This window comes from Cnephaeus nilssonii (genome assembly GCF_951640355.1).
Source record: "Cnephaeus nilssonii genome assembly, chromosome: 1".
NCBI lineage: Eukaryota > Metazoa > Chordata > Mammalia > Chiroptera > Vespertilionidae > Cnephaeus > Cnephaeus nilssonii.
The window spans coordinates 10,620,778-10,648,573 of NC_137072.1; the positions used below are offsets into that span (position 1 = coordinate 10,620,778).

A 27,796-nucleotide genomic window follows, 5' to 3' on the forward strand; every position below is an offset into this window, starting at 1 on the left:
TTACCCCACAGATCGGCCCAGATCACTGCCATGCCTAGGGACTCTACCCATGCATGAATTTCATGTACGGGGCCTCTAGTTTCTCTATAATAGATTACTGTAAATTTACATTTATACTCAGTATATTTCAATTAGATGAAAGAAAATATTTCAGTCTCTAGAAGAGTGGTTTTCAACAATTTTTCCTCCCCAAACCACTTAAGGATGAAAGCCCTGCATTAAGTAGTAATGGCTTTCTTTGGTCATGATTCTTAAGGTAGAATGAGAGCTGGTTGAGAATAATTGCTCTAAAGCTATTAAACTTAAATGTGGAAATACTGAATTCTTTAAAGATAATTCAGTCCGTAGATGAGGGTATACTGAACTCGCTTCTCACTGAGTTCAATATCTGAAGAAAATAACTCTATGAGACAATATAGGGAATAGTGAGTTCTAAATGTTATAGTATCAAATGAAGTTCTCTTCCCAATTGTGTACCAAATTACTTACAGGACCTTGCGACTGTAGTAGTATATAACATAAAATTTCACATTCATGGACAATAAGGGAAGGACTTTTGGTCTAAACCATAAATATATATTTTAAATGTCTGGTAACTTAATGATAAAATAGTTACATACTGATTCCAAATTCATTTTGTAAACATATAGCATTAGTCTACCTACGTAATTACAACAAGGGAAATTCTAGTAGAAAAAAATTCCAACTGAAAAATAAGCTGCTATTCAAATTAAAAAAAGATAAGGAAATCAAGGAATGAGAAACACATCCCACAACAGGACACAAAAATTCAGTTTACTTCTATAAACTGCTGAAATAAAACACCCTTTTTCATTAAAGTTACTAGAACACTAGCTCTCTTTTGATTACACAATCTGTTTACCTAAATTATTGTGGTTCTAGCTCATTTAAGTGAAAATAATATTAATTTTAAATATTTACTTTAAAAATATTTACTTGTAATAGTTTTATATAAACATGGTTCAGGATGAAATCAAAGGAAAATAAAATTAAAATTAAAAATACTGACAACATTAACTGTTAATAAGTATGTAAAAAAACCTTGAACTCTCATATATTGCTGGTGGGAGTGCAAAATTGCACAAGCAATTTAAAGTTAAATGTACATCAACCCTATGACCAAGCAATTCTACTCTTAGATTTTTGTCTAAAATAAAAAAGAAAGCATGTGACAGGGGGTAGGGGAGGCTGAGGGAAGGTCAATGGGGGGGGGGGGGAAGGAGATATATGTACTACTATATGTAATACTTTAAACAATTAAAAAATAAATAAATAAAATAAAAAAGATAGAACTCCCTAAAATCCTAGAATAGAGTCACAGAGATCTCAGAAATCAAGGTGGGATCACTGTTTAAAACTTAAGAGTTTACTGAGGTAATCTAAAAAATTTGTCAAATTGCTATGCTGAAACATATTTTCTGTCAGTGTGGGATGGCTAGGACTCTAATTCTAACACTATTGCTTTAAGAAGACTTCTAAGAGGGCTGGGAAAGCTATGGCCTAAAATCCTAAGTTTCTACAAAATAATGGAATAACAAAACATAATAGTAGGGTAGCAGCTAAATGGAGTTTATCCATAAATTAAATTGGTACTGAATTTGAAATGAAAGCAGTAATATCAGCTATAGGTCAATTGCCAAAGAGTCAATGATCCAGAGAAAAGCTAAGGAATAAGAAATATTGAGATAAATCTTAGATAGGTAAACAAAAAACTGGAGCTGGGGGAACAGACTTTATACATATTAATTTAGGTGCTCTAGATTAGAGTTGGGGTTGTGTTCTCTCTCTCCACCCCCATCCCAAACCAAAGTCAAGCAAAGTAAGATATGTAAACTTTTCCATTGTCTTTTAAATGTATTTCAACATTTTTAAAATTAGAAAATTGTTTTAAAGGTTTTTATAAAATATGATATTAGGGCTTGAGACTACAAACTACAGATGAGCATTCATTTATCAACTTAAAACATAAAATACATCATTCTATTCCCCTGGGGAGTTGTAGACAGAGAAGAAGTCAATGATTCTTGGCTGTAAACTCCACTTTCACTATAAGAGCTGATGTTTGGAGAGGAAGATCGAGATGGGGAGTCCATAGTCAAGTCGAGCTTAATTGCAGAATCAGGGCTTTCAAGATCTGAAGTACTGCCATTCAGTTTTGCTCTTTTCTTAGCTGCACTGTTACGAAGGGACCTAAGAGAGCTTTGCATCTAAGAAAAAATAAAAACAATCAACTTTACAAAATAATTATATTAGAAGTTATCCTTAGATTTTAAAATCCATTAACTGTATCTATTTCCCCCCATTAACTATATCTAGATAGCCACTCTTCTTCAATCCAGTAGTAACAAGATGGATGTTAACATATCTGCACATAGTGTTTTTTTAATATATATTTTTATTGATTTCAGAGAGGAAGGGAGAGGGAGAGAGAGACAGAAATATCAATGATGAGAGAGAATCATTGATCGGCTGCCACCCATCGGGGATTGAGCCCATGCCCTTGGCCGGAATCGAACTTGGGACTCTTCAGTCCACAGGCCGATGCTCCATCCACTGAGCCAAACCAGCTAGGGCTGCACATAGTATAAATATAGATTTCATCACGTAATTATTTATAAATAACCCACTATTTTATAAACCCTGTAAATACCGTATTTACCATGGTATTTTCAGCACTGGGTGCAAAGATTAATAAATGAATCACTGAATCAGATGGTAGATACCTGAGTGGGTTAAAGTCACAGAGGTCCAGCTAATCTTAAGTCACTTGTGTGCTTATGTGACTATTTACAAGTTTTATGAGAGTAGCAAAAAGTAATGCATTTTATAAAATTTAAAGTTCACATCCAGCCTGCCAGTGTTAGAGTTCAGAAAATAATAATTTTATTTAACTTCTCAAGCCAAGTATTTCTAGAAATGCAGAGTAAAAATCATTATCTGAAACTAATACATTAGGTTGGGAATAGAAATCTGAACAAATTAAGGAACACAGAAATATACATAACTGTGCTTTGTTTATATTTTGATTATAACAATTATAATGGTTGATTCAATAGGATGCCACTTCCCTAGTAAATCTTTGAAAGATTCAGTATCTAAAAAGAGTAGTATCCTCTTACATTTACTAATAATTATATTTTAAAAATTACCCTTTCAATTATCCACTAAAAGAAAAAGGCCTATTTTAAGTTACCGTAAAATCAATACAAAATGTATAATCAGATGAAATTTATAAATTATGTAGGTAAATGCCTTTTCTCTAAGTTTGTTTTTTTTTAAATAAATCCCCTTCCAAGTACCATTGAAATAAAAAAACAAGGAAAGGTTTTTACAAGTATTTAGAATTTGGAATGACTAACTCATTAAGAACCAATTTTGGCACTTTATTAGTTTTACACATGCTTAATGCTAAAAAAATGCTTTGAAAATAAATATGCATTAATATTTATTTTATTGAGCAAATGATCTGTACATAATGCTTACAGCTTTAAAATCAGTTAAAAAAGACCCCATAATATAAACATCTAGTGTTTCAGTTTACTTATTTAATGTAAAACACTTTTTAAACCTAAAATCAGGCAAACAAATGATAAAAAGGAAGATTTATGAAAGTTGTGCTCTGAATCCAAAGTAATATAGCAGCCACTTTCTTTATCTGGCATATTAATATGTACAGAGTTATCATATTGACAATACAGCTATATAATTTAAATGGAATAACCTAGCATTCAAAGATGGGTATTAACTATGATCTTAATTTCATAAAGATAAGTAAACTTGCACATATATGGACAAGGGACATACTCAAGAATGGGGAAGAAACTATACTATGTTTCATTTATTTAAAAATGCAAACAAATATGACAAATTGTTCATTTGGGAGGGGTTAGTGCAAGAGTATATTGCTATATTATTCTTATTTTTAATTTAAAAAGTAATAATATATGCATAGAAAGAATACTTAAAGGAAAACACATTAGTGTTAACAGTAAATTATTCTGGGCATTGGGATTTGGTGTGATGAATTTTCTTCCCAGTACTTCACTCAAGTTTCCATATTTTCTATAATAAACATGAAATATTTTTATAAGCAAGAAAACATGTTATGGGATTAAAAAATACTTGATTTTTCCTTAGATAAAACTATTATATTATAGAAAATCACAAGCATTTAAAAATTAAAAATGGTATTTGGTTCTAACCTCTTCTTGGTCCAAATCTTTGTCCTTGATATTTAATTCTGAAAGATCAATTTTAACACTATCATTTTCACTCTTCCAAATATCATTAGGCTCTTTCTTTTTGGGTCCCACTGTGCTTAAATCGGTTTTATCAGGCAAAAGGCTGATTCCCCTTGGTATGGGAGGGACAGGCTTGGTCCCATTCAGGCCTCGTCGGGAAGATGATGATCTCACCAAGGCAGGTATGAGTTGAACTGGAGGTTTTTCTTGAGAATTTTCTCCTGCATGAAAAATGCATATTTTACTTTAAAAAAAAATTTTTTTAGAGAAGTGGAAGTTTAAATCACAAATGCCTGGAATACAGTGTTTTAAAATTAAAAAGTACAGTATCTTTTATTAGAAATAGATTATTACTTAAAATGAGGTAAAAGTATCATTGGCTCCTAAACAAATATAACAAAAATGAGCCACTTCACCCAGCTGGTGTAGCTCAGTGGTTGAGCGTCGACACATAAAACAGGAGGTCACAGTTTGATTCTTGCTCAGAGCACATGCTCAGATTTCAGGCTCGATCCCTAGTAGGGGGTGTTCAGGAGGCAGCTGATCAATGATCTTTCAGTCATTATTGATGTTTTTATCTCTCTCCTCCCTTTCTCTCTCTGAATAAAAACATATTTTTAAAAATTATTAAAAAATGAGCCAACACAGATATATTTAAACACATATAACAAAAACGAGCCACCACGATTTATTTATAAAAATAAAAATATGACATACCAAGTTAAATTTCTATCTTCATATACATCACCATGGCTAGTACTTTTATGGTAAAGTCCATAATAAGGTAGAAGAGCTAATTTTTTTGCTTGATTTAATTACATAAGCAACATTTGAAGGACTACCATATGCAAAACAGAAATACTGGTCACTGGGGAGAACAGGTTAAATAATGCATCAGCTTTCAATAATATTTGATCTTGTAGGAAAGACAAATTCAGAAAGAAAGTAATACAAGGAAATGAAGGTTTATGGGATTATGGGATTAAAAAATACTTGATTTTTTAATGTGGTAACAGAAAGTGATAAAATTCACTATGAGTTAAAGTGACCTTATGTTATAAACTGGAACATTAGCATGGTGGGATAGTTTAAAGGTGAAATATCTTACCTCAGGCGCTGGGGATAGGAAAGCCTGTGGGATGAGGGGATTGCATTTAACAGACGTTTTATTTTGAGACTGAATCTGTCTTGAATAAACTTATATGCTAATTTCATAATTTAAAAATATTTTAATCCTCATCCAAGGACATGTTTAGAGAGAGGAAGGAGGGGAGAAAAAGGAAAGAGAGAGAGAGAGAGAGAGAGAGAGAGAGAGAGAGAGAGAGAGAGAGAGAAACATGGATGTGAGAGAAAAACACTGATCAGCTGCCTTCTGTATGTGCCCCAACCAGGGAACGAACCAGCAACCCAGGTATGTGTCCTGATCGGTAATCAACAGGCAACCTTTTGATGCACAGGATGATGCTCAACCAACTAAGCCATTCTGGCCAGGCAAGAAAAAAATATTTTGGTTAAAAACAAATAGAAAACCCATCAAAATAATTTTAACATATATTAAATATTCAATAAATGTTGAATGATGAATAGATACTATAGTAAACATATGAATGACATTTTATATTTGTAAAGCCAAAATTTTTAGTAGCTTCTAAGGCTGTTCATGTTCATGTCTATTATAAAGCATATTGTTTGCCTAGTTCTGAAAAGGATTTTGAAGTGGCAATAGAATAAAAAAAGGAATTCACAATTTCAACTGAACTTTATATTACACATTTAATCTAATTAACATGGTTATTTTCTTAAATATTTACTAATGCACAGAAAAATGTAATTTACAAGCTTTTAAAGACCTAACAACATAACTTTAAATACAATCAAACATACAAATGAATTTGAAAAAACATTAATTTTTACCGTCATTTCTTCCTGTTGAGCCAGATGATTTTTGGCTGACAAGCTTTTTTTGAGGACTTGGCTTTGGTAGTCCTTCAAAGCTTTTAAGAGGCCAGGAATTTGAGAAATTAACAGAATTATCTTGAGACTTCTTTGGAGACACAGTAAGAGATGTGTGTTTTGGGCTAGTTCGAGATGAGAGAGGATAGGACGGAAGGATGAAGGCTCCTGGGCTTGGATCTGGACCAGAGTATGATGAAATATGTTCTGTTTGGTTACCAAATGTTTGTTGTATCTTACCGCCAAAATTTAGGCTAGCATACACTGTAATAAAAAAAAAAAGCATATGTTTTTCCCACTAGCTTTGAAACCAATCAAATAAACAAAAATAAATAAAAGAGAATGTTATCTATATATATACAACTTCTAAGAGTTTTAAGATTTTTGCTCTTCACATTAAGGTTTTTATCCCATCTGGCATTTATATTTTTGTATGATGTGAGGTAAAGATCTAATTAACACTTTTCTATATAGATAATGCAATTTTTCCAGTGCCACTTTTTGAGCTATCCATTCTTCCCCTTTCATCTATAAATCTCCTATATATTATTTGGATCTATTCTTAGATGTTTCTTATTGGTTCTATTAATCTATTTATGTACACCTATTACAATATTTTATTTGTAATCAAGCTATCTGATAGGATAAATTCCCTTCCATTTTGGTCTACTTTAGAATTACCTAGGCCATTCTTGACCCTCCATTCTGTCATATGAATTTCAGGATCAGCCTGTCAGTCTCCATAAAAGATTCTGTTGGGACTTTGGTTGAAATGACATTTAATTTACATATTAATCTGGGAATAAGTGTAATTTTCCTGATACTGAGTCTCCTGTTCAAAAATATAGGATCTTTTAGCCCTGGCCATGTAACTCAGTTGATAATAGCATTGTCCTGAACACCAAAAGGTTGTGGGCTTGATGCCTGGTCAGGATGATAAGAGGAAACCAACCAATGTTTCTCTACCACATTGATGTTTCTCTTTCTAAAAAAAAAAAAAATCAATAAGAATATATCCTCGGGTGAGGATTAAAAAAAAATTTATTTACATGTATTAACTAATATATTTATGTAAATAAATAAATATAAATATTTATATATGGGTTCTTTTACTGGTAGTTTATTCAGGTTTTCTTTCATGTCTCTCAAAAAAGTATTTTAGCTATTATAATAAAGGACATGCAAATAATGAGTAAATTACTAAAGGTCATACACTAGGAAATTATAAAACTGAGGTATCAACCCAGGCATTCTGGCTCCCAAGCTTGTGCTCTTAACCATTACATTGTACCATGTATTATCCTATCTAATAAAGAGGAAATATGCTAATTGACCCTCGTGCCGTTGCAAAGATGGCGGTGCCCACAGCCAATAAGGAGGGAATATGCTAATTGACTGCCCTGCCCTCAAAGATGGCGGCACCCACAGCCAATAAGGAAGGAATATGATAATTATTTCCCCGCCCTCAAAGATGGTGGCACCCACAGCCAATAAGGAGGGAATATGCTAATTGCTGCCCCACCCTAAAAGATGGTGGCACCCAGTCCCCTCAGCCCCGCCATGCGCCTGCCTCTGGAGTCCCCCAGTCCCCTCAGCCCCCCAGGGCTGGCCCGAGGCGCAGGCAAGCCTCTGATGGCAGCTGCCCAGCTGCCCAGGGCCGCCTGAGACTCAGGTAACCAGGGCCGGCCGAGGCTTGCATTGCCGGCAGTGGCCGCAGCAGAGGTGTGATGGGGCGTTGCTTTCCCGATCACTGGGTTGCCTCTCGCCCCTGAGGGCTCCTGGACTGTGAGAGGGGGTAGGCTGGGCTGAGGGACCCCCCTCTAGTACATGAATTTTCATGCACCAGGCCTCTGGTCTGTAATAATGACAATTTTTGTTTCTTCCTCTTCAAATTTTATACTTTTAATTTTGAGCTAGGTATTCCCTAGATCAGTGGTTCTCAATCTTTCTAATGCCGCAACCCTTTAATACAGTTCCTCATGTTGTGGTGACCCCCCACCATAAAATTATTTTCGTTGCTAGTTCATAACTGTAATTTTGCTACTGTTAATGAATCGTAATGTAAATATCTGTGTTTTCTGATGGTCTTAGGCTCTACAGCAGCAGTACTCAGCCTGTGGGTCTTGACAAAATTTTTAATGTATAACTTACTAGTAAGTTAAACCTTGACTTTCTTTTTAAAAAATCTTTATTGTTAAGGTTACAGATGTCCCTCTTTTTCTACCTCATTGCCCCCTTCCACCTGGTTCCAACCCTACCCCATGACTTCTCCACCCCATTATCTGTGCCCCTACTAATGCCTATATGCATATAAGATCTTTGTTTAATCTCTTCCTGCACCACCACCGGCCTTCCTTCTGATAATCCTCTGTTCTATTTCCATGCCGCTGATTCTATTTTATTCACCATTTTATTCTGTTCATCAGATTTCTTATTCGTTTATTTTGATTTTTAGATTCAATTGTTGATAGGTATGCATTTGTTGCCATTTTGTTGTTCATATTTTTTATCTTTTTCTTCTTAAAGAATACCTTTCAACATTTCATATAATACTGATTTGTTAGTGATGAACTCCTTTAACCCTTTATTGTCTGTGAAGCTCTTTATCTGACCTTCAATTCTAAATGATGGCTTTGCTGGTTAAGAGTAATCTTGGTTATAGGTCCTTGCTATTCATCACTTTGAATATTTCTTGCCATTCACGTCTGGTCTGCAAAGTTTCTGTTGAGAAATCAGCTGACAGTTGTATGGGCACTCCCTTGTAGGTAAGTAACTGCTTTTCTCTTGCTGCTTTTAAGATTCTCTCTTTGTGTTTAGCCCTTGGTATTTTAATTATGATGTGTCTTGGTGTTGTCCTCTTGGGTTCTTCTTGTTTGGGAATCTCTGTGCTTCCTGGACTTTAAGTCTATTCTTTCACCAGGTAGGGAAAATTTTGTCATTATTTCTTCAAATAGGTTTTCAGTATCTTGCACTCTCTTTTCTCCTTCTGGCACCCCATAATGCAAATGTTGGTATGCTTGAAGTTGCCCCAGAAGCTCCTTACACTATCTTCATATATTTGGATTCTTTTTTCTTTTTGCTCTTCTCATTGGGTGTTTTTTGCTTCCTTATATTTCAAATCATTGATTTGATTCTCAAAATCCTCTACTCTACTATTGAATTTCTGTATATTATTCTTTATTTCAGTCAGTGTATGCTTAATTTCTGACTGGTCCTTTTCCTTTTTTTTTTTTTTTTTGGCATTCTTACTAAGATCCCTGAAAGTCTCACTAAGTTCCTTGGAGGTTTCTAGAAGATTATTGAGTAACCTTATAACTGTGGTTTTGAACTCCATATTCAATAGTTTGCTTTCATTCATTTCTTTCATTTGTGACCAGTTTCTTTGTCTCTGCATTTTGGCTGCTTCCGTGTGTTTATTTCTCTGTATTGGGTAGAGCTGCTATGTCTCCTAGAGATAGTAGAGTGGCCTGGTGTAGTAGGTGTCTTATAGGGCCCAGTGGCTCAGCTTCCCAGTCACCTGAGCTGAGCACTCTAGGTGCACCCCTGTGTGGGCTGTGAGCACAGTCTTGTCGTAGTTGAGACTTGATTGCTGTTGGTGTCACTGGGAGACATTGACCACCAGGCCAATTGGCTGTGAGGACAAGCTGCAACGACAATGGGAGAGCTGCTATGCAGGAGACACCCTTATGGAGCAGGACTTGCTTTAGTGGGGCTTTGTGCTCACTGAGTCTGCCCCTTGAGTGTGTCACTTATGGATGTGTAGAGAGGTGTAATCTGGTATCGTCTGACACTGACCACTGGGTACACTGGCTCTTGGGTCTCCCGGGAGGTGCAAAGTCAGTCACTGCCTGGGGCCACTCAGTAGGAGCTACAGAGAGATCTGCAGATTCCTCCTCTTTGTATCAGGTTTGGCAATGCCCAGATGAGGCCCAGCTATGAAGTAAGGCAGGCTGGTGCTGGTGCCAGGTCTTGGGCCTTTGACCCTTTGTACACCATAAGTGTCTATAGATGCAAGCATGTGTCTATAGACAAAAAAAAAAAAAAAAAAAAAAAAAAAAAAAAGCAGTATTACACTTGGTGATTTCCAGTTACAAGTAATCACGCAATTAATGAAAAAACATAAATTAGCACAACCTGAGAAAAGAAAACGTTATGCCACCGACCTGCCATCCAGATTATATAAATGACTTTTTTTGGGGGAGTATCCGCCGATTGGAAAAAAAAAAATCTATGTGGAAAAGATGTTTGGTATGCTCTTCTACTAGTATTGCTACAAAATAGCAAAAAGAAACCAAGTACTTTTGTAAACAATGTAATGTTCTGTTATGTGTTGTACTGTGTTTCGAACTTTATCATACACTGAAGCAATTTTAATAATAACTAAGTGGAAATAATACTTTTTTCCCACTGCATATGTGCTACATAAAAATAATTAAAAATGTCATTTGGAAGAATTAAAAAAAAAAATCTTTTCCCTATAAGTGACAGCCCTGACCAACTTTAAAATAATTTTTCGTGAGCATTTTCAACTGAAAATATTCAAGAACACCTGAATTGTGAGTTAATATATTTATTTTTATAATATTAATTGCAAATTGATTTCTAAAAATTAAATTAAAAATATCATGGTGTGTGGGGATGGTTTCCATTTTGGACACGTGACAGTTATCTGGCTAACTGACAGGTTTGGCGCTCCCTGACCCAGCTGCAGCTTGTTTGACAGATTTTAGCTTAAGCAAAGACAGGCCATTCATATGCAAAAGCTGCTGCATACAGCTTGGGTAGGGTTGTAAATTGGATGAGGCAGGGTCTTAGGGAATCACCCGGGCGGTGCAAACAGAAATGGCGCCAGTCTGCCCTGCAACCAACCCAGGAGGTCCCAGCATAGGAACAATGATCCCTGCAAGCAACTCCGTCTGAGAGAAAGCTGCCGCCGAGTTCTTGCCCCGATGCTAGACAATCGAGTTCCTCCTGATATGTGTCTGGGTCCCCCAGAGCCTTGCCCTAGTGCTGGAGCTCAGAGGATGTGGGACCTTGTAAGTTCAGTTTGTGGTGTCGGCCTTTTAAGAGGAATAGCTGGGTATCCAGCAGCCTCTGTGTCACTGAGCCCTAAGCTGCACTGGTTTTTACAGCCCGTAGTTACAGGGACTTCTCTTCCCAGCTCTGGGGCCCTGGGGTGGGCATCTGGTGTGGGGCTGGAACCCCTTGCTCCTCACGGGTAGCCTCCACAGAGACGATCTCTCTCCTGATTAAAAAAGTGATACACGTGGGTGCCGGACCAGCCCGTTCCGCACCTTCTCACCTCCCACCAGTCTCAGTGTGCTTCTTCTTTACTTCTCTAGTTGTAGAACTTCCATTCAGCCAGCTTTCCGGTGGTTCAGGATGATGGTTGTTCTGTATTTTAGTTGTGGTTGTGGGAGCCGGCGAGTACAGGCATTTATCTACGCTGCCATCTTGGTTCCTCTCTAAATCTTGACTTTGGAAGAACATGGTATCTCTTTAGCCACTGCTCTAATAGGTATTCTGAGAGGTTATAGAAAATTAGATGCACTACAAAAATCTGATTAAACACTGGGAGTGAAGGTAGACTTCAAAGGTAATGTAACCATTTAGGGATATCCTAAACAGGAACAGGCCAAGCAACACAGAGAATCCTCTCTGCTTCTTTAATTATGAGTCCCAAAAGCATCTAGCCAAGATTTAGGAAATACCTATATTATTAAGAAAGATAAATTATTTTATTAGAAACAACACCTCAAAGAAAAACTTTATGGAATTACATGGCCCTTTGGAGTGGATGGAGGAAAAGGTAGGTAAAATATAAGTGCTATATTAACTAAATCCTCTTTACTAATTTCAAACGGGCATTACTTTTCACCACCAAATACAGAAAGAAGTACATACCTTGGTATCATTAAAAAAAATTTAGTAAGTGTACAACAAAAATGAAAATATCTCTTAGAAATATTTGATTTGTTCCTACCTTTAAATAATAATTAATAAAGCTATTAATTAGCATGGAAGGAAAAAAACACTTTCAAATCCCAAATCCATGACTGACAGCCTAAATCTTCCTTTTGTTCTATATCTTTCAGACATATAAGCGATCTGAAATGAGAGCTAGTCAGGAAGTTATTGTTCCTAACAGGGAACATAATAAATTCTAAATAGCCTCAAATTAAAAACTGTTATGGAAAATAACTCTTCTACTAACACAGTACTCCTTAATGAATAATGTTACTTTCAATTAATTGGTATTAAAGTACTCATTTCCACCATGAGTAGAAACTCTAATTTTAATCAGTCATCCTATGTAATAAAAGAGTAATATGCAAATTGACCGTACCTCAGCCACACCCACAAGCCACGTCTACCAGCCAATCAGGAGTGAGTATGCAAATTAACCCAAACAAGATGGCTGCGGCCACACAGCGAGCAGGAGGCTTGGGTTTCACCGGCAATAGAGGAAACCAAGCTTCCTGCACCCCCTGGCCGGCCCAGGCCTCCGCTGAAGGCTACAAAGTTTCAATTATATAAGATAAATAAATCCCAGATACCAGGGCCTCCGCTTAGGTCACCGGGGGGCGTGGTTGGCCTGCAAACCACCACAGGCCCCTTGCCCAGGCCTCCCCACGCCCCAAGGAAACCCCCACCCTGATCCAGGACAAACCAGCTGGCCCCTACCCATGCACCAGGCCTCTATCCTATCTAATAAAAGAGTAATATGCAGATTGACCATCACTCCAATACACAAGATGGTTGCCCCCATGTGGACACAAGATGGCCGCCACAAGATGGCCAGCAGGGGACGGCAGTTGTGAGCGATCAGGACAGCAGGGGAGAGAAGTTGTGAGGGATCAGGCCAGCAGGGGAGGGCAGTTGGGGGTGACCAGGCTGGCAGAGGAGGGAAGTTGGGGGCGACCGGGCCTGCAGGGAAGGGCAGTTGGGGGGGACCCAGGCCTGTAGGGGAGAGCGGTTGGGAGGGGACCAGGCCTTCAGGGGAGGGCAGTTAGGAGTGACCAGGCCTGCAGGGGAAGGCAGTTAGAGGTGACCAGGACTGAAGTTAGGGGCAATCAGGCTGGCAGGGGAAGGCAGTTAGAGGTGACCAGGACTGAAGTTAGGGGCAATCAGGCTGGCAGGGGAGCAGTTAGGCATTAATCAGGCTGGCAGGGGAGTGGTTAGGGGGTGATCAGGCTGGCAGGCAGAAGTGGTTAGGGGCAATCAGGAAGGCAGGCAGTTGAGCAGTTGGGAGCCAGCAGTCCTGGATTGTGAGAGGGATGTCTGACTGCCCGTTTAGGCCCAATTTTTCTGGGATCGGGACTAAACGGGCAGTCGGACATCCCTCCAAGGGTCCCAGATTGGAGAGGGTGCAGGCTAGGCTGAGGGTCACCCCCCCCGTGCACGAATTTCATGCACCGGACCTCTAGTATTTATATAAAGATTATGGTATTTATCATTTTGGGATAATAGCTATTTAAGTGTTATTAAAATTTTTACTAAAATCTAACTTTTTTGATGCGTATGATTATACAAAATAACATATATGCTAGATTTGGAAACCCCACACAACATTTATATATCATATGTATCTAAATAAATTTGAAATTTAAACCTTTATCTTGATAACTGTTAGTTGTCCCCAAGTACTGTAAGTCAGAATCCACACTTCCAGTTTTACCACATATCTGTGAAAATCCAAGTTGTCCACATTTCCCAGAAGGATTTGTCTGATGAGTTCCAGTAGTGCCTTTGGAAGGAAGAAAAAAGAAAAATATAATAAAAGTTAGCTTTATTTCATGAATATATTTAATTTCATAAATGGTGTCATTTGTGTGGAAATAAATGTAAAAGTACGTGGATAGTGATCACGGCAGTCAAGAAAGGGATAAAACTTTTGCTACTGGCATATCTGATTAGTGGCAGGGATTAAAGGACAGAAAACAGACAGGTAAAGTACAGAGAAAAGCATATTGAAAAATGCAGACAAAGGCATTTTCTTCCTACATGTTCCCTTCTCTTACCATGGAATGTTCCTTCAGATCTAGTTTTCCTTCTTTCTAGTATTTGTAGTATACTCTCTACCCAAAAAGTTCTACTGCAGAACACATCTACCTTCTTTCCTAACATATAACACAGCATTCACATAGCTTCCAAGATTATCCAGGTATACTTCCCAGATTGCTTTCCCTCTCCTATGGCTAATTAAGGTTAATTTTGAGCAGAGGAATAAGCCTGAATTAAAGAAGGTAATAATGGCCTCTCTGGGATTCATCCTATATTATAAAAGAGGTAATAAGCAAATTGACCATCACTCCAACACACAAGATGGCTGCCACAAGATGGCCAGCAGGGGAGGGCAGTTGTGGGCGATCAGGCCAGGGGAGGGCAGTTGGGAGGGACCAGGCCTGCAAGGGAGGGCAGTTGAGGGCGATCAGGCCTGTAGGGGTGGACAGTTGAAGGGGACCCAGGCCTGCAGGGGAAGGCAGTTGGGGGGGACCAGGCCTGCAGGGGAGGGCAGTTGGGGGCAACCAGGCCGGCAGGGGAGGGCAGTTGGGGGTTACCGGGCCGGCAGGGGAGCAGTTAGGCGTCGATCAGGCTGGCAGGCGGAAGCGGTTAGGGGCAATCAGGCAGGCAGGCAGGCGAGAAGTTAGGAGCCAGCAGTCCTGGATTGTGAGAGGGATCCCAGATTGGAGAGGGTGCAGGCTGGGCTGAAGGACACACACGGCCCCCATGCACGAGTTAAGTGCACTGGGCCTCTAGTTTATCTATAATAATAAAAGCATAATATGCTAATTAGACTGGACGTCCTTCCGGACGACCTTCTGGATGAAGCCGGGGTTGCGAGGGAAGCCCAGGTCCCGGGTGTCAGAGGGAAGCTGGTGCCAGCAGCCGGGGGAAGAAAGGTCTATTCTTGCACGAATTTCATGCATCAGACCTCTAGTTTATATATAAAATGAGCTGATCACTTGCAGTTCTGAAACGATTTTAAAAATTCTCTTCTTATAATTTCAAGTCCCTTTTTCCTTCATGTACTGGACATCTTCTAAGTTAATTCTCACATTTATGCTTTTGTTATTCTCCCTATCTGCAATAGTCCCTTTTGCCTCATTGCCAATCACAGACCCTTCGTTCTTTAAAGTCCAGACTCTTTCTTGGTATTTTTGTGAATCACTTCAATACCTATTATCTTTTCCTTTCTTGAATTCCTATATACTTATAATCTGTAACATCCAATCTAGAATTGGGTTATATGTTGTCTTATAATTCAGTTATTTAAAATCTGTGCTACTAGGCCCTAGCAGGTTTGGTTCAGTGAATAGAACAGTGGCCCCCGGACTGAAGGGTCCTGGGTTCAACTCTGGACAATGGCACATGCCTCAATTGCAGGCCCAAAAATAAACATTAAACTATACAATCATTATGACACTTCATTTTTATATGAAAATACCATAAAATATTACTGCATAAAGATCTATAAACTCTACTAGGGTAACAATGTTTTCTAAATATTGTGTCCAAACTCATAGCCAACAAATTTCAGTAACTGATATCATTTGGATACTAAATAAATGTTAACATCTATGACAAACTCCATCTTTACATTATAAAATATTTTTCCTTTCCACCGGATTTTGTTCTGTTAACATATACATGATCATTTTTCTAATTAGTCAGGTGTTAAGTTTTGACATCTTTCTCTACTCCCCTAGTCCCGTGGTCGGCAAAACTACAGCTCGCGAGCCACATGCGGCTCTTTGGCCCCTTGAGTGTGGCTCTTCCACAAAATACCACGGCCTGGGCGAGTCTATTTTGACGAAGTGGCATTAGAAGAAGTTTAAGTTTAAAAAATTTGGCTCTCAAAAGAAATTTCAATCGTTGTACTGTTGATATTTGGCTCTGTTGACTAATGAGTTTGCCGACCATTGCCCTAGTCATCAAATTTTCCTGATTATTCCTTTTATTCCATTTGTAAATAACTTTATCACCTGGCTTTTTTCCTTTACTACAACAACAACAAATCTCCACTAGCTCCCTATGGCTTACCAGTATGAGCTCAAAATTTTAAACCTAGCTACAGGGATCCCTATATCCAAATTTATCTTTGACCTTCTACAATGAATCTTGCCTTTATACAGCTCCCAGAATATCTCAAGCCGTTTCTTAATTTAAGCCTTTGAGCCCAGCTGGTGTGGCTCAGTGGTTGAGCACTGATCGACCCAAGAACTCAGAGGTCATTGGTTCGATTCCCAGTCAGGGCACATGCTGTTTGTGGGCTTGATCCCCAGTAGGGGGTGTGCAAGAGGCAGCCAATGGATGATATTTCTCTCTCATCAATGTTTCTATCTCTCTATCCCTTCTCCCTTCCTCTCTCTCTTTAAAAAAAAAAATTCAATAATGTAAGTCTTTGCTCTTCTCATACTTCCCATCTAATTACTTGTATCATATACATCCCAAAAAGATGAAATTCAAATACTATCTCTCTTCAATGTCTTTTCTAACTGATATGGCCCATGCCAATGCCAATGTACTCTGAACTACTATAATACTTACTTTCTGTAACACTTACTTAGGCAATTAAACATCTTTCTAGTTGCTCTAACCAAGAAAACCTTATGTCACTCTTGATTTTTCCTTCCCTCCCTCCATGCCTCCCTCCCTCAATACCCAATCCGTCATCAAATCATATCAACTCTACCTTTGACATATAATCAGAATCTAATCACTTTCATTATATTCACTGCTACTCTGGACAAAGTCCCCATCAATTCTAGCCTGGATTACTACAATAGACTCCCTATTTTCACCCTTGCCCTCCTTAAGTCTATTTTAAATATAATGTTCAAGCCCTAGCTGGTTTGGCTCAGTAGACAGAACGTCGGCCTAGGGCCTGAAGGGTCCCGGGTTCGATTCTGGTCAAGGGCACATGCCTGGGTTGCAGGCTCAATCCCCAGTAGTGGGCGTGCAGAAAGCAGCCGATCAATAATTCTCTCATCATTGATGTTTCTATTTCTCTCTCTCTCTTCCTCTCTGTAATCAATAAAAATATATTAAAAACAAACAAGCAAACAATCCTATACAATAAAAGGCTAATATGCAAATTGTCCCCTGCACTGGGAGTTCGACAGGGAGTTCAACCGGGAGCTCCACCAGGGGGCGGGGCCCCCACCTGTGCGCAAATTTGTGCACTGGGCCTCTAGTCCTAAATAATAAAAGGGTAACATGCAAATTGACCGCACCTTCGCTATGCCTAAGCCACGCCCACCAGCCAATCAGGGCGAGTATGCAAATCAACCCAACCAAGATGGTGGCTAATTTGCATACACTGAGGGAGGGAAGAGTGAAGACTGAAGACACCATAGAAGGAAGAGGGAGGCAAAGTAGAAAGCAAGGCGGCTGCTGGAGGGAAAGCGCGGGCGGCACGTGCGGCCACAGAGGCGGGCAGCGGCGGGTGGTAGCGGCAGGTGCAGCGGGTCGGGGGAGCGGGGTGCAGGGTGCACCACGGAGGCAGCGGCGGCAGCGGCGGCAGCGGCGCGCGTGGCCACGGAGGTGGCGGCGGTGGTGGCCATGGGGTCAGGGCGCTCAGCGGCGTGCGGGACCGTGGAAGTGGCGGCGGCAGGCGCGGCGGGTCGGGGGAGCAGGGGGCGCGAGGCGCGCCGCGGAGGGAGCGGTGGTAGTGGCGCGCGTGGCCACAGAGGTGGCGGTGGTGGTGGCCACGGGGGCGGGGTGCGCAGCGGTGGCAGCGGAGCGCGGGGCTGCGGAAGCGGCAGGCGCGGGCGCAGTGAGGCGGGCGGGGCACGCCCCACCCACCCCAGCGCAGAGGTGGGGGGGTGGGAGAGGTGCTGGTGGCGGGAGGGAAGCCCGCAGGAAGTCTTGCAGGATTTTTCCTTCAAAACTGGCCCCTAGTAAATAACTATAATGTTCAAAACAAAACAATTGATTTTATTTCTTTCCTTAAATGTCCCTCATTCAGAGTAAATGTCAAGTTCATTCAATAGCCCATTAGGTCTTATAAATAAGAACATGTAACATTTCTTTAAAAATATGTATTTTTATTGATTTCAGAGATGAAGGGAGAGAGATAAAAACATCAATGATGAGAGAATCATTGATCAGCTGCCTCCTGCATGCCCCCTACTGGGGACTGAGCCAGCAACCTGGCCATGTGCCCTTGACCAGAATTGAACCCGGGACCCTTTAGTCTGCAGACCAATGCTCTATTCACTGAGACAAATGGACTAGGGTCCTAATAACTTTTTTTTAAAATATATTTTATTCATTTTTTTACAGAGAGGAAGGGAGAGGGATAGAGAGTTAGAAACATCGATGGGAGAGAAACATCAATCAGCCGCCTCCTGCACACCCCCCACTGGGGATGTGCCCGCAACCAAGGTACATGCCCTCGACCGGAATCGAACCCGGGACCTTTCAGTCCACAGGCCGACGCTCTTTCCACTGAGCCAAACCGGTTTCGGCCTAATAACTCTTGAATTTCATTTTCTACTTCTCTTCCTCTTACTCATTTCAGTCCAGACTTAATAGCCTCTTTGATCTTTTGTTCCATACTCTGCACTTACTATTCCCTCTTCCTGGAATTATTTGCTTTTCTCTCTTGATATCTATGTAGTTTGTTTCAAGTATTTTTATCTGAATATGGCCTTCTTTCAATACGTTATTTAACATAGGACTTCCTTTATATTCATCTTCTCTGCTTATTTTTTTCCATAGCATTTATCACCATCTAATCTGTTTTACATTAATTTAATGTCTGCTTCATTCCAAACAGACTGCAAGATCTATTAGGCACAAAGCTTTTCCTCTTTGTTGATAGCTATATGCCCAGTACTTAGGAAAGTACGTGACACGTAGGAGATACTCAATAATATTGACTTATATTATGACTTAAAGGGTTTCAATGAGAAGCCCCTCCAGGGTCTTATGAGACAATTTATGTCTAAGTGTCCACTCTTATCAGATCTTTAACAAATATTTACTGAAACTAAATTATCTACTCGATTGTAAGTTCTAGGAGCCCTTAATAAACCATAAAGTTTACAGACATCTTTCATTTAGTTAAACATGTCAATTACCTGCACCTATTACTTACCAGCAGCACATACAGGAAGTGAATCTGAGTTAAAATCCAGACTATTCTGAAATAAGTTTCTTGATACTCTTTTTCTGCTAAAACATAAATCATCATTGACTGACATTCCTTGGGAGGGCTTTAATTTTGACGAAGGGATGAAATCATATGCTGAAAACTATAGAAATAGAATAATAAGTTAGCAAATTTGTATTAAGGCTACTTGTGCAATAACTGAGACAATAATTTAGACCCAATTATGAAATTCAGATTAAAAGAAAAATCAAATTTATCAAATATACAATGATACCAAGTAAGCATCCATATTTAGTACGGTAAAATAACAGTATTTTTCATTCTATGGTAGAAAAAACAAGTTTTTCCCTCTCTTTTACTACTTCACCCCAAATCTTTTCTATATCTTACCTTCCTATAGTACACATCTAACAGCTAGGAAAGAAAGATTGTAATAACAAAAAGAGTAAAATAGCAACTTGAATAGAAAAAAAGAACCTTTTTTTTTTTTTGTTAATCCTTACCTGAGGATATTTTTCCATAGATTTTTTTTTTAGGGAGAGTGGAAGAGAGAGTGAAAGACAGAGAGAAACATCGATGTGAGAGAAACACATTGATTGGTTGCCACCAGCGAGAGCCCCGACCAGGACCTGGGCTGGGGAGGAGCCTGCAACCAAGGTATGTGCCCTTGAATGGAATCAAACCCAGGACCCTTTGGTCCGCAGGCTGACGCTCTATCCACTGAGCCAAACAGGCTAGGGTGAGAAAAGAACATTTTTTATTCAGCAGCATAGCCTGTCACACTAAAACCATCTGTGTTTCAACATCCTATCTAATAAAGAGGGAATATGTTAATTGACTGCCATGCCCTCAAAGATGGTGGCACCCACAGCCACAAGATAGCAGCGCCCAGTCCCCTCAGCCCTGCCTCTGGAGTCCCCCAGTCCCCTTAGGCCCCCAACCGCTCAGAGCTGACCCAAGGCGCAGGCAAGCCTTGGATGGCGGCTGCCTAGCCGCCCAGGTCCGGCCCGAGGCACAGGCAAGCCTCAGATGTCGGCTGCCCGGCCGCCCAGGGCCAGCCCAAGGCACAGGTAAGCCTCGGATGGCAGCCAGGGCTGCCCGAGGCTCAGGTAACCAGGGCCGGCCGAGGCTTGCGCTGCCGGCAGTGGCAGCAGCAGCGGTGTGATGGGGCGTCGCTTTCCCCTGATCGCTGGGTCCCCTCCAGCCCCTGAGGGCTCCCGGACTGTGAGAGGGGGCAGGTTGGGCTGAGGAATGGCCCCCTCCAGTGCATGAATTTTCATGCACCGGGCCTCTAGTTAGACAATAAATTGCAGCTGAAGGCCACTGAACCACTCAACTATGACTGAAGCAAGTTTCTTCTTCCTAATCTGCAGCCCAAATGTAAATGAATACATGGTCATGGTTCCCTTAAAATATATTCTTTAATTTTATTCCAATAAAATTGTATTTTCAGATACTTAAATTTCATATCATTTTCACCTGTCACAGAACATTCTTCTTTTGATTTTTTCAACTATTAAAAAAATGTAAAAACCATTCTAGCTCACAGGCTTTACAAAAAAAAAAGGTGGTGGGCCAGATTTGGCGAGCAGCTGCAGTTTGCAGACTCCAGTTCTAGAAGGGTAAACAGAGAGCTTAGTGACTAGAGCTACTGCCCACACATTAAGATAGACAGACAGGATCAAAAGTGTGAGTCCCTGATTCCATGCTGGCAGGTGTGGTCAGGGAACTGAGAAGTCATCATTTTTCTCATTCCAGTTACATACAGAAATGGTCTCTCGAGTTACAAGACGAGGAGATAGGACAGACCCCAGGGAAAGGAGAAGGGGATGGAGACTGTGTAGGGCTGCAAGAAGTCATCCTTAGCCTGGCAGGACAGGGCCACCCAGCTGGGGCCAAGCAGACGGCTGCCCCTGCCCCTCCGGTCAGCCGCTGCCAGCCACAGCCTCTCACAGGCCTACGCCCTCCATCCTCCCGCTGGTCACAAGTCTAAAATATATTCTAAAGAAGATGGGTCTTTTATTTAAAACAAAGTATATAACCCTTTACATATGTCTAGTACTTTGTTTCCAATTCCTTTTCCACATACCTCCTTTGATCCTTAAGATACAGAAGTGCCAGGATAGAATTTTGAAGTTCTACCTAATCATAGTTAAAGAACTAAATGAGAACATGATCCAAGTGTTCAGAATTCTTCACCAATGACAACCTCAATTATTCTGGATCACTTCATATTCAACATGGCTATAGAACATTTTAAAAATGGAGTAAACAGACAAGAAATTATACATACTGTCTATATAGTTTCTTGAGGTTTACTGACACAATAAAATCTAGACATGTGGTGAACTATAAGCCTTCTCAGTAATACTTCTTTGTAAACTTTGCCTATTATCAAATAGTGTTGAAATAAAACAAAATTGAAGTAATGTAGCTCTGGCTGGTGTGGCTCAATTCCCTATCAGGCACATACCTTGTTCCCTCCCTTCCTCTCTCTCTATATATACTCAGGTGAGGATTAAAAAAATTAAAGCAATGTCTATTTGAAAACTTTTTAGCTACTTGTCAATTAAAATATAAAACTATAAACTGCTAAATATACCTTAGGGACATGTTACTCCTCATCAAATTTTATGAAAAACCTATTAACTCCTTCAAAAATTAACCCAGAAAATATCAATGAGAAAAAAAAAAAAAAGAATGTCTAAAAGGCCTGACTTTACTTTCTTGAAATCTCATATTATAATTTCTATGACTGATTATATATAGTAGTCAGAATTAAAGGGACACAATGGAATAAAAATGAGGCCAATTACAGTCAACTTCTTATTAGATACATTTAAAGACATATCCAGTTGAAAGAGTAATCCAGAAAAAATACTCTAGTATGGAATACATTTTATATTAAATTTATTCTGCAATTAATTTCTGCTTAGAGAACAGAGCATTCATATGTATGCCAGATACAACAGCTAGTGGTGGTGGTGGTGGTAGTGATGGGGATAAAGAGGGCAGTGGTCAAAGTGGAAAATGTGTGTAGGAGTATAGGATTTTCAAGAATCTAGAAGTCAGTCAGGAATTAAACTTTGCTATAGAAAATTCTGCAAATATTTAAAAGCAGACTCTAGGACACACAATCATTATTAACACGACAGGCCCTTTTTGGTCTCTCTTAAAATCAGTCAAATTATTTTTCATCAGGATAAGCTTTGACGACACTAAACAATGAATAAAGGGAAAGGGAAATGACAGTAAGTGAGAAAAGTACAGATATATTTTGAAAGAGTTATGAGCTAAATTTACAGAATGTGAAGCAGTCTGTTTAGAGCACCTTAGGAAGATGGCACTGAGTTTTTGGTCTTTGAAGTTAATATCTAAAATTTTAATTTGTTTAATTCCTTTGAGTTATAGTACATAAAAATATTATAAAAGGCAAGTTTCACACTTAATATTTTATTTTATTTTATTTTTTAAAATATATTTTATTGATTTTTTAACAGAGAGGAAGAGAGAGGGATAGAGAGTTAGAAACATCGATGAGAGAGAAACATCGATCAGCTGCCTCTTACATACCCCCCACTGGGGATGTGCCCGCAACCAAGGTACATGCCCTTGACCAGAATCGAACCTGGGACCCTTGAGTCCGCAGGCCGACGCTCTATCCACTGAGCCAAACCGGTTTCGGCCACACTTAATATTTTAACAATGACTTAATTCACATAGTTTTATGTACTTTTTTTTTTTTTTTTTTAATTTCAGAGGAGGGAGGAGAGGGACAGAAATATCAATGATGAGAGAGAATCATCAACAGGCTCCCTCCCGCACACCCCACACTGGAGATTGAGTCCGCAAACCAGGCATATGCCCCGACCGGGAATCTAACTGTGACCTCTTGGTTCTTAGGTTCATAGGTTGACGCTCAATTACTGAGCCACACCAGCTGGGCTTATGTACTATTTTAATCTTGCATTTGCTTTCCTATATATTTTTCATTAAAAGATTCTTTGACCTAACAATGCATTTTATTTAATCTTCTGGCAAAGGGTATAAAAAACATAAAGATAGTTTTATTCTATTTTGGTATAGCAGCAAATTGTCAGAAAAAGGCCTTTTAATAGCGAATGCTCTCAGAAACTACCTATATTCCTGCATTTATTGAACTCGTACTAAAATGTATCTTGATTTCCAGATTGGTGAGCTTTTCATCTTCTACCAGTTCTTTCTGGTTTTACCTCGATTCCAACCTTGCCCGTTAATGGTGGTCATTTAAAAAGTTTATTCCAGCAGTGGAACGCAGGGAATTTCAATAATGTCCTGACTAGGAAACAGGTGTGTCAAACAGAACAGTAGAGGAAGTGAATGACCTTCACTACTGTTATTTTTTATTAGTTTTTCATCTTTTACTTAAGAAACTAAATTTTTTTTCTTTTTTTCTCACTTGATTTTGCCTTTTTAATTATTACGTTTTTATTTTCAATCAGTATCATTACTACTACTATTTTACCTTTTTAAAAAAAGTGTCATTTTAATTTCTCTATTTTACTTTGGGATTAGTGTTCTACATTCTATTTTCATCTTTCTTTTAGCATCATTTTACTCTATCTCAACTTTACCTTTATGCCAACACTCTCTTCCTCACTTTTCCCCTTTTGTTGTCCTCTTTCTCTTACCCTAGTCCTGCTTTAGATTTTCTCTATTCCTTCCTTTTACACCCTGTTAAATTTCACCCTACTTATATATCTAATTTCCAATCCCTTGCTCCAAGTCCATACACAAATTCTCTCTTTCTTCACTATCCAAATGTTTTTTCTCTCTGTCCCTTTGTTGTTGTTTGCTTGATTATTGATTATATTGGGGGGTTTTTATGCTTGTTTGTACAATTGTTTCACTTTTTTTTTTTATGTTTTGTTTCGTTTTTGTTTGTTTTTTGCTTCTGTTTTCCCTTGCCTCGCTTGATATTAGTTGTTGTTTGTAGTTTGCATTCATCTCTAGGTATTTCTTGCTGGCATTTGCTGGGATTAGTGGCTGTTCTATTGGAGTTTTCTCCACATATATATAGTTTTTCCCCCTCTTCTTTCTTATTCTCTTTCTTTTCTCTCTTATTTTTTTTTCCTTTTCCCAATTTCATTTTTGCACTCCTCTTTTTTTCTCTTCTTCTTTCTTTCTTATCCTCTAATTCGCTTTTCTCTGGTGGTCACCTTTATTTGGGGTTATTAGTATCGAGAAAACATTTGTGTTCAGTGCCTTGTGCATTGTACTTTATTGTGTTGTATTGTGTGCCTTTAAATCAATGCAGGAGAGAGAGAACTACATAACCAGACAACAGGAGAAGAGAGATCATGGGGAGACAAAGAAACAGCCCACATATGAAAGAAAAGCAGGCATCACCAGAAAAGTAAACGAAATGGAGGCAAGCAACCTGTCAGAGAAAGAATTCAGAGAAATGGTCATAAGGTGGATGAAAAGAATGGAAGACAAATTCGACAATATGTGTAAGAACCAAGAGGAAATGAAGAAGAACCAAAAAGAAATGAAAAATGACATCGCTGCTATAAAGAACTCAATAAAAAGCATCACCAGTAGACTAGAAGAAGCAGAGGACCGCATCAGTGAGCTAGAAGACAAGGTAGGAAAAAATACCCAAGTAGAGCAGCTTCTAGAAAAAAAATTTAAAAAGCAGGAGGAGAGCCTAAGGGAACTTTGGACAACACGAAACAAAACAACATCCGCATAATAGGGGTGCCAGAAGGAGAGGAAAATGAGCAAGGAATAGAAAACCTGTTTAAAGAAATAATGACAGAAAACTTCCCTGATATAGGGAAGACAAAACCCACACAAATCCAAGTGGCTCACAGAGTCCCAAACAAAATGAACCCCAAAAGACTGACGCCAAGGCACATCATAATTAAATTGGAAAACACCAACGACAAAGAATCTTAACCCTTTGCACTCGCTTGCTTTTTCATCGAGCTGCTACTGATGCTAACGGTGTCGAGTCACACTCGACATCCGAGTGCAAAAGGTTAAAAGCGGCCAGAGAGAGAGAGAGAGAGAAAGTTACCTACAAAGGATCCCCCATCAGACTAGTGACTGATTTCTCAACAGAAACACATCAGGCCAGAAGGGAATGGAATGAAATATACAAAGTCATGCAAAGGAAGGGTCTGAATCCAAGAATCCTGTACCCAGCAAGGCTATCAATCAAAATTGAGGGTGAAATCAGGAGCTTCACAGACAAAAAAGGACTAAGGGAGTTTTTTACCACCAAACCAGCACTGCAAGAAATGCTAAAGGGTCTGCTGTAAAAAAAAGAAATAGAAAGCGAAGAAGGAATGTAGGGGTAAAGAATAAAAATGGTGACAAACAAGTACCTATCAATAATAACTTTAAATGTAAATGGATTAAATGCCCCAATCAAAAGACATAGGGTAACTGACTGGATAAGAAAACATGACCCATATATCTGCTGTCTACAGGAAACCCACCTCAGAAAAAATGACGCACATAGACTGAGGGTGAAGGGATGGAAAAAGGTTTTTCAGGCAAATGGAAATGAAAAAAAAGTTGGGGTAGCAATACTTATATCTGACAAATTAGATCTCAAAGTGAAGGACGTAAAAAGAGATAAGGAAGGTCACTTCATAATACTAAAGGGAGCAATCCAACAAGAAGAAATAACTCTAGTAAACATATACACACTCAATACAGGACCACCCAAATACATAAAAACACTCCTGGAGGAAATCAAGGGAGAGATTGACAGCAAGACAATCATAGTAGGGGACGTTAATACCCCAATATCACCACTGGACAAATCCTCTAAATAAAAAATCAGCGAAGAAACATCAACCCTAAATGACTCACTAGACCAGATGAAATTAATTGACATCTTCAGAACATTTCACCCCAAAGCCTCAGAATATACATTCTTCTCAAGTGCACATGGGTCATTTTCAAAGATAGACCATATGTTGGGTCACAGGCAAAGTCTCTTCAAATTCAAGATGATAGAAATCATATCAAGCATCTTCTCAGATCACAGTGGCATGAAACAGGAAATCAACTACAATAAAAACAATCCAAAAAAATCAAACACATGGAGACTAAATAGCATGCTATTAAATAATGACTGGGTTAACAGAGACACAGCGAAAGCAGTCTTGATAGGGAAGATCATAGCTCTACAAGCCTACTGCAAAAAACAAGAAACAATGGTAATAAATTACCTAACCCTAGAACTCAAAGAGTTAGAAAGAGAGCAACAAGAAAAGTCCAGTGTAAGCAGAAGGAAGGAAATAATAAAGATGAGAGCGGAGATAAACGACATAGAGACCAAAAAAACAATACAAAAGATCAACAAAACCAAGAGCTGGTTCTTTGAAAGGATAAACAAGATTGATGAACCTCTAGCCAGGCTCACCAAGAAACAAAGAGAGAGGACCCAAATAAACAAAATCAGAAATGAAAGAGGAGAAATAACAACAGACCCCACCGAAATACAAAGGATTGTTAAAAAATACTATGAACAACTCTACTCCAAACAACTGGACAACCTGGAGGAAATGGACATATTCCTAGAAAAATACAACCTTCCAAAACTCAATCAGGAAGAATCTAAACATCTCAATAGGCCAATAACTATGGAAGAAATGGAAACAGTCATCAAAAAGCTCCCAGCAAACAAAAGCCCGGGGCCAGAAGGCTTCACAGGGGAGTTTTACCAAACATTCAAGGAAGAACTAAAACCTATCCTCCTCAGACTATTCCAAAAAATTCAAGAGGAAGGAACACTTCCAAGCTCCTTGTATGAAGCCAGCATCACCCTAATACCAAAACCAGATAAAGACAATACAATGAAAGAGAATTACAGGCCAATATCCCTCATGAACATAGATGCCAAAATCCTCAACAAAATTCTAGCAAATCGGATCCAGCAGTACATCAGAAAGATCATACACCATGACCAAGCAGGATTTATCCCGGGGATGCAAGGATGGTAAAATATCCACAAATCAATAAACGTGATACATCACAAAAACAAATTGAGAGATAAAAATCACATAATATTATCAATTGACGCAGAAAAAGCATTTGACAAAATCCAACACCCATTTTTGATAAAAACTCTCAGCAAGGTGGGAATAGAAGGATCATACCTCAACATAATAAAAGCCATATATGACAAACCCACAGCCAACATCATACTCAATGGGCAAAAACTAAAACCATTTCTCCTAAGAACAGGAACAAGACAGGGATGTCCACTCTCACCACTCCTGTTCGACATAGTACTGGAAGTATTAGCCATTTCATTTAGACAAGAAGAAGAAATAAAAGGCATCCAAATTGGAAAGGAAAAAGTAAAACTGTCCTCATTTGCAGATGACATGATATTGTACATAAAAAACCCTCAAGACTCCATAAAAAACCTATTAGACTTAATAAATGAATTCGGCAATGT

At 39.1% G+C, this 27,796-nt stretch overlaps 1 protein-coding gene across 6 annotated transcripts in view; it reads right to left on the reverse strand.

Moving 5' to 3' along the window:
• The window catches only part of TOGARAM1 (TOG array regulator of axonemal microtubules 1), a 138,411-nt gene that overhangs the window by 76,928 nt on the left and 33,687 nt on the right, over positions 1-27,796 (reverse strand). For 5 of the 6 annotated variants that reach the window (XM_079793447.1, XM_079793446.1, XM_079793445.1 and 2 more), the window contains exons 2-6: positions 19,321-19,477; positions 13,828-13,962; positions 6,177-6,479; positions 4,224-4,483; positions 1,996-2,228 (exon numbers count right to left, since the gene is read on the reverse strand). In XM_079793447.1, the coding sequence (XP_079649573.1) occupies positions 1,996-2,228; positions 4,224-4,483; positions 6,177-6,479; positions 13,828-13,962; positions 19,321-19,477 (1,088 nt within the window). The remainder of the gene's footprint in view (positions 1-1,995; positions 2,229-4,223; positions 4,484-6,176; positions 6,480-13,827; positions 13,963-19,320; positions 19,478-27,796) is intronic. The other variant, XM_079793443.1, reaches the window with a different exon arrangement.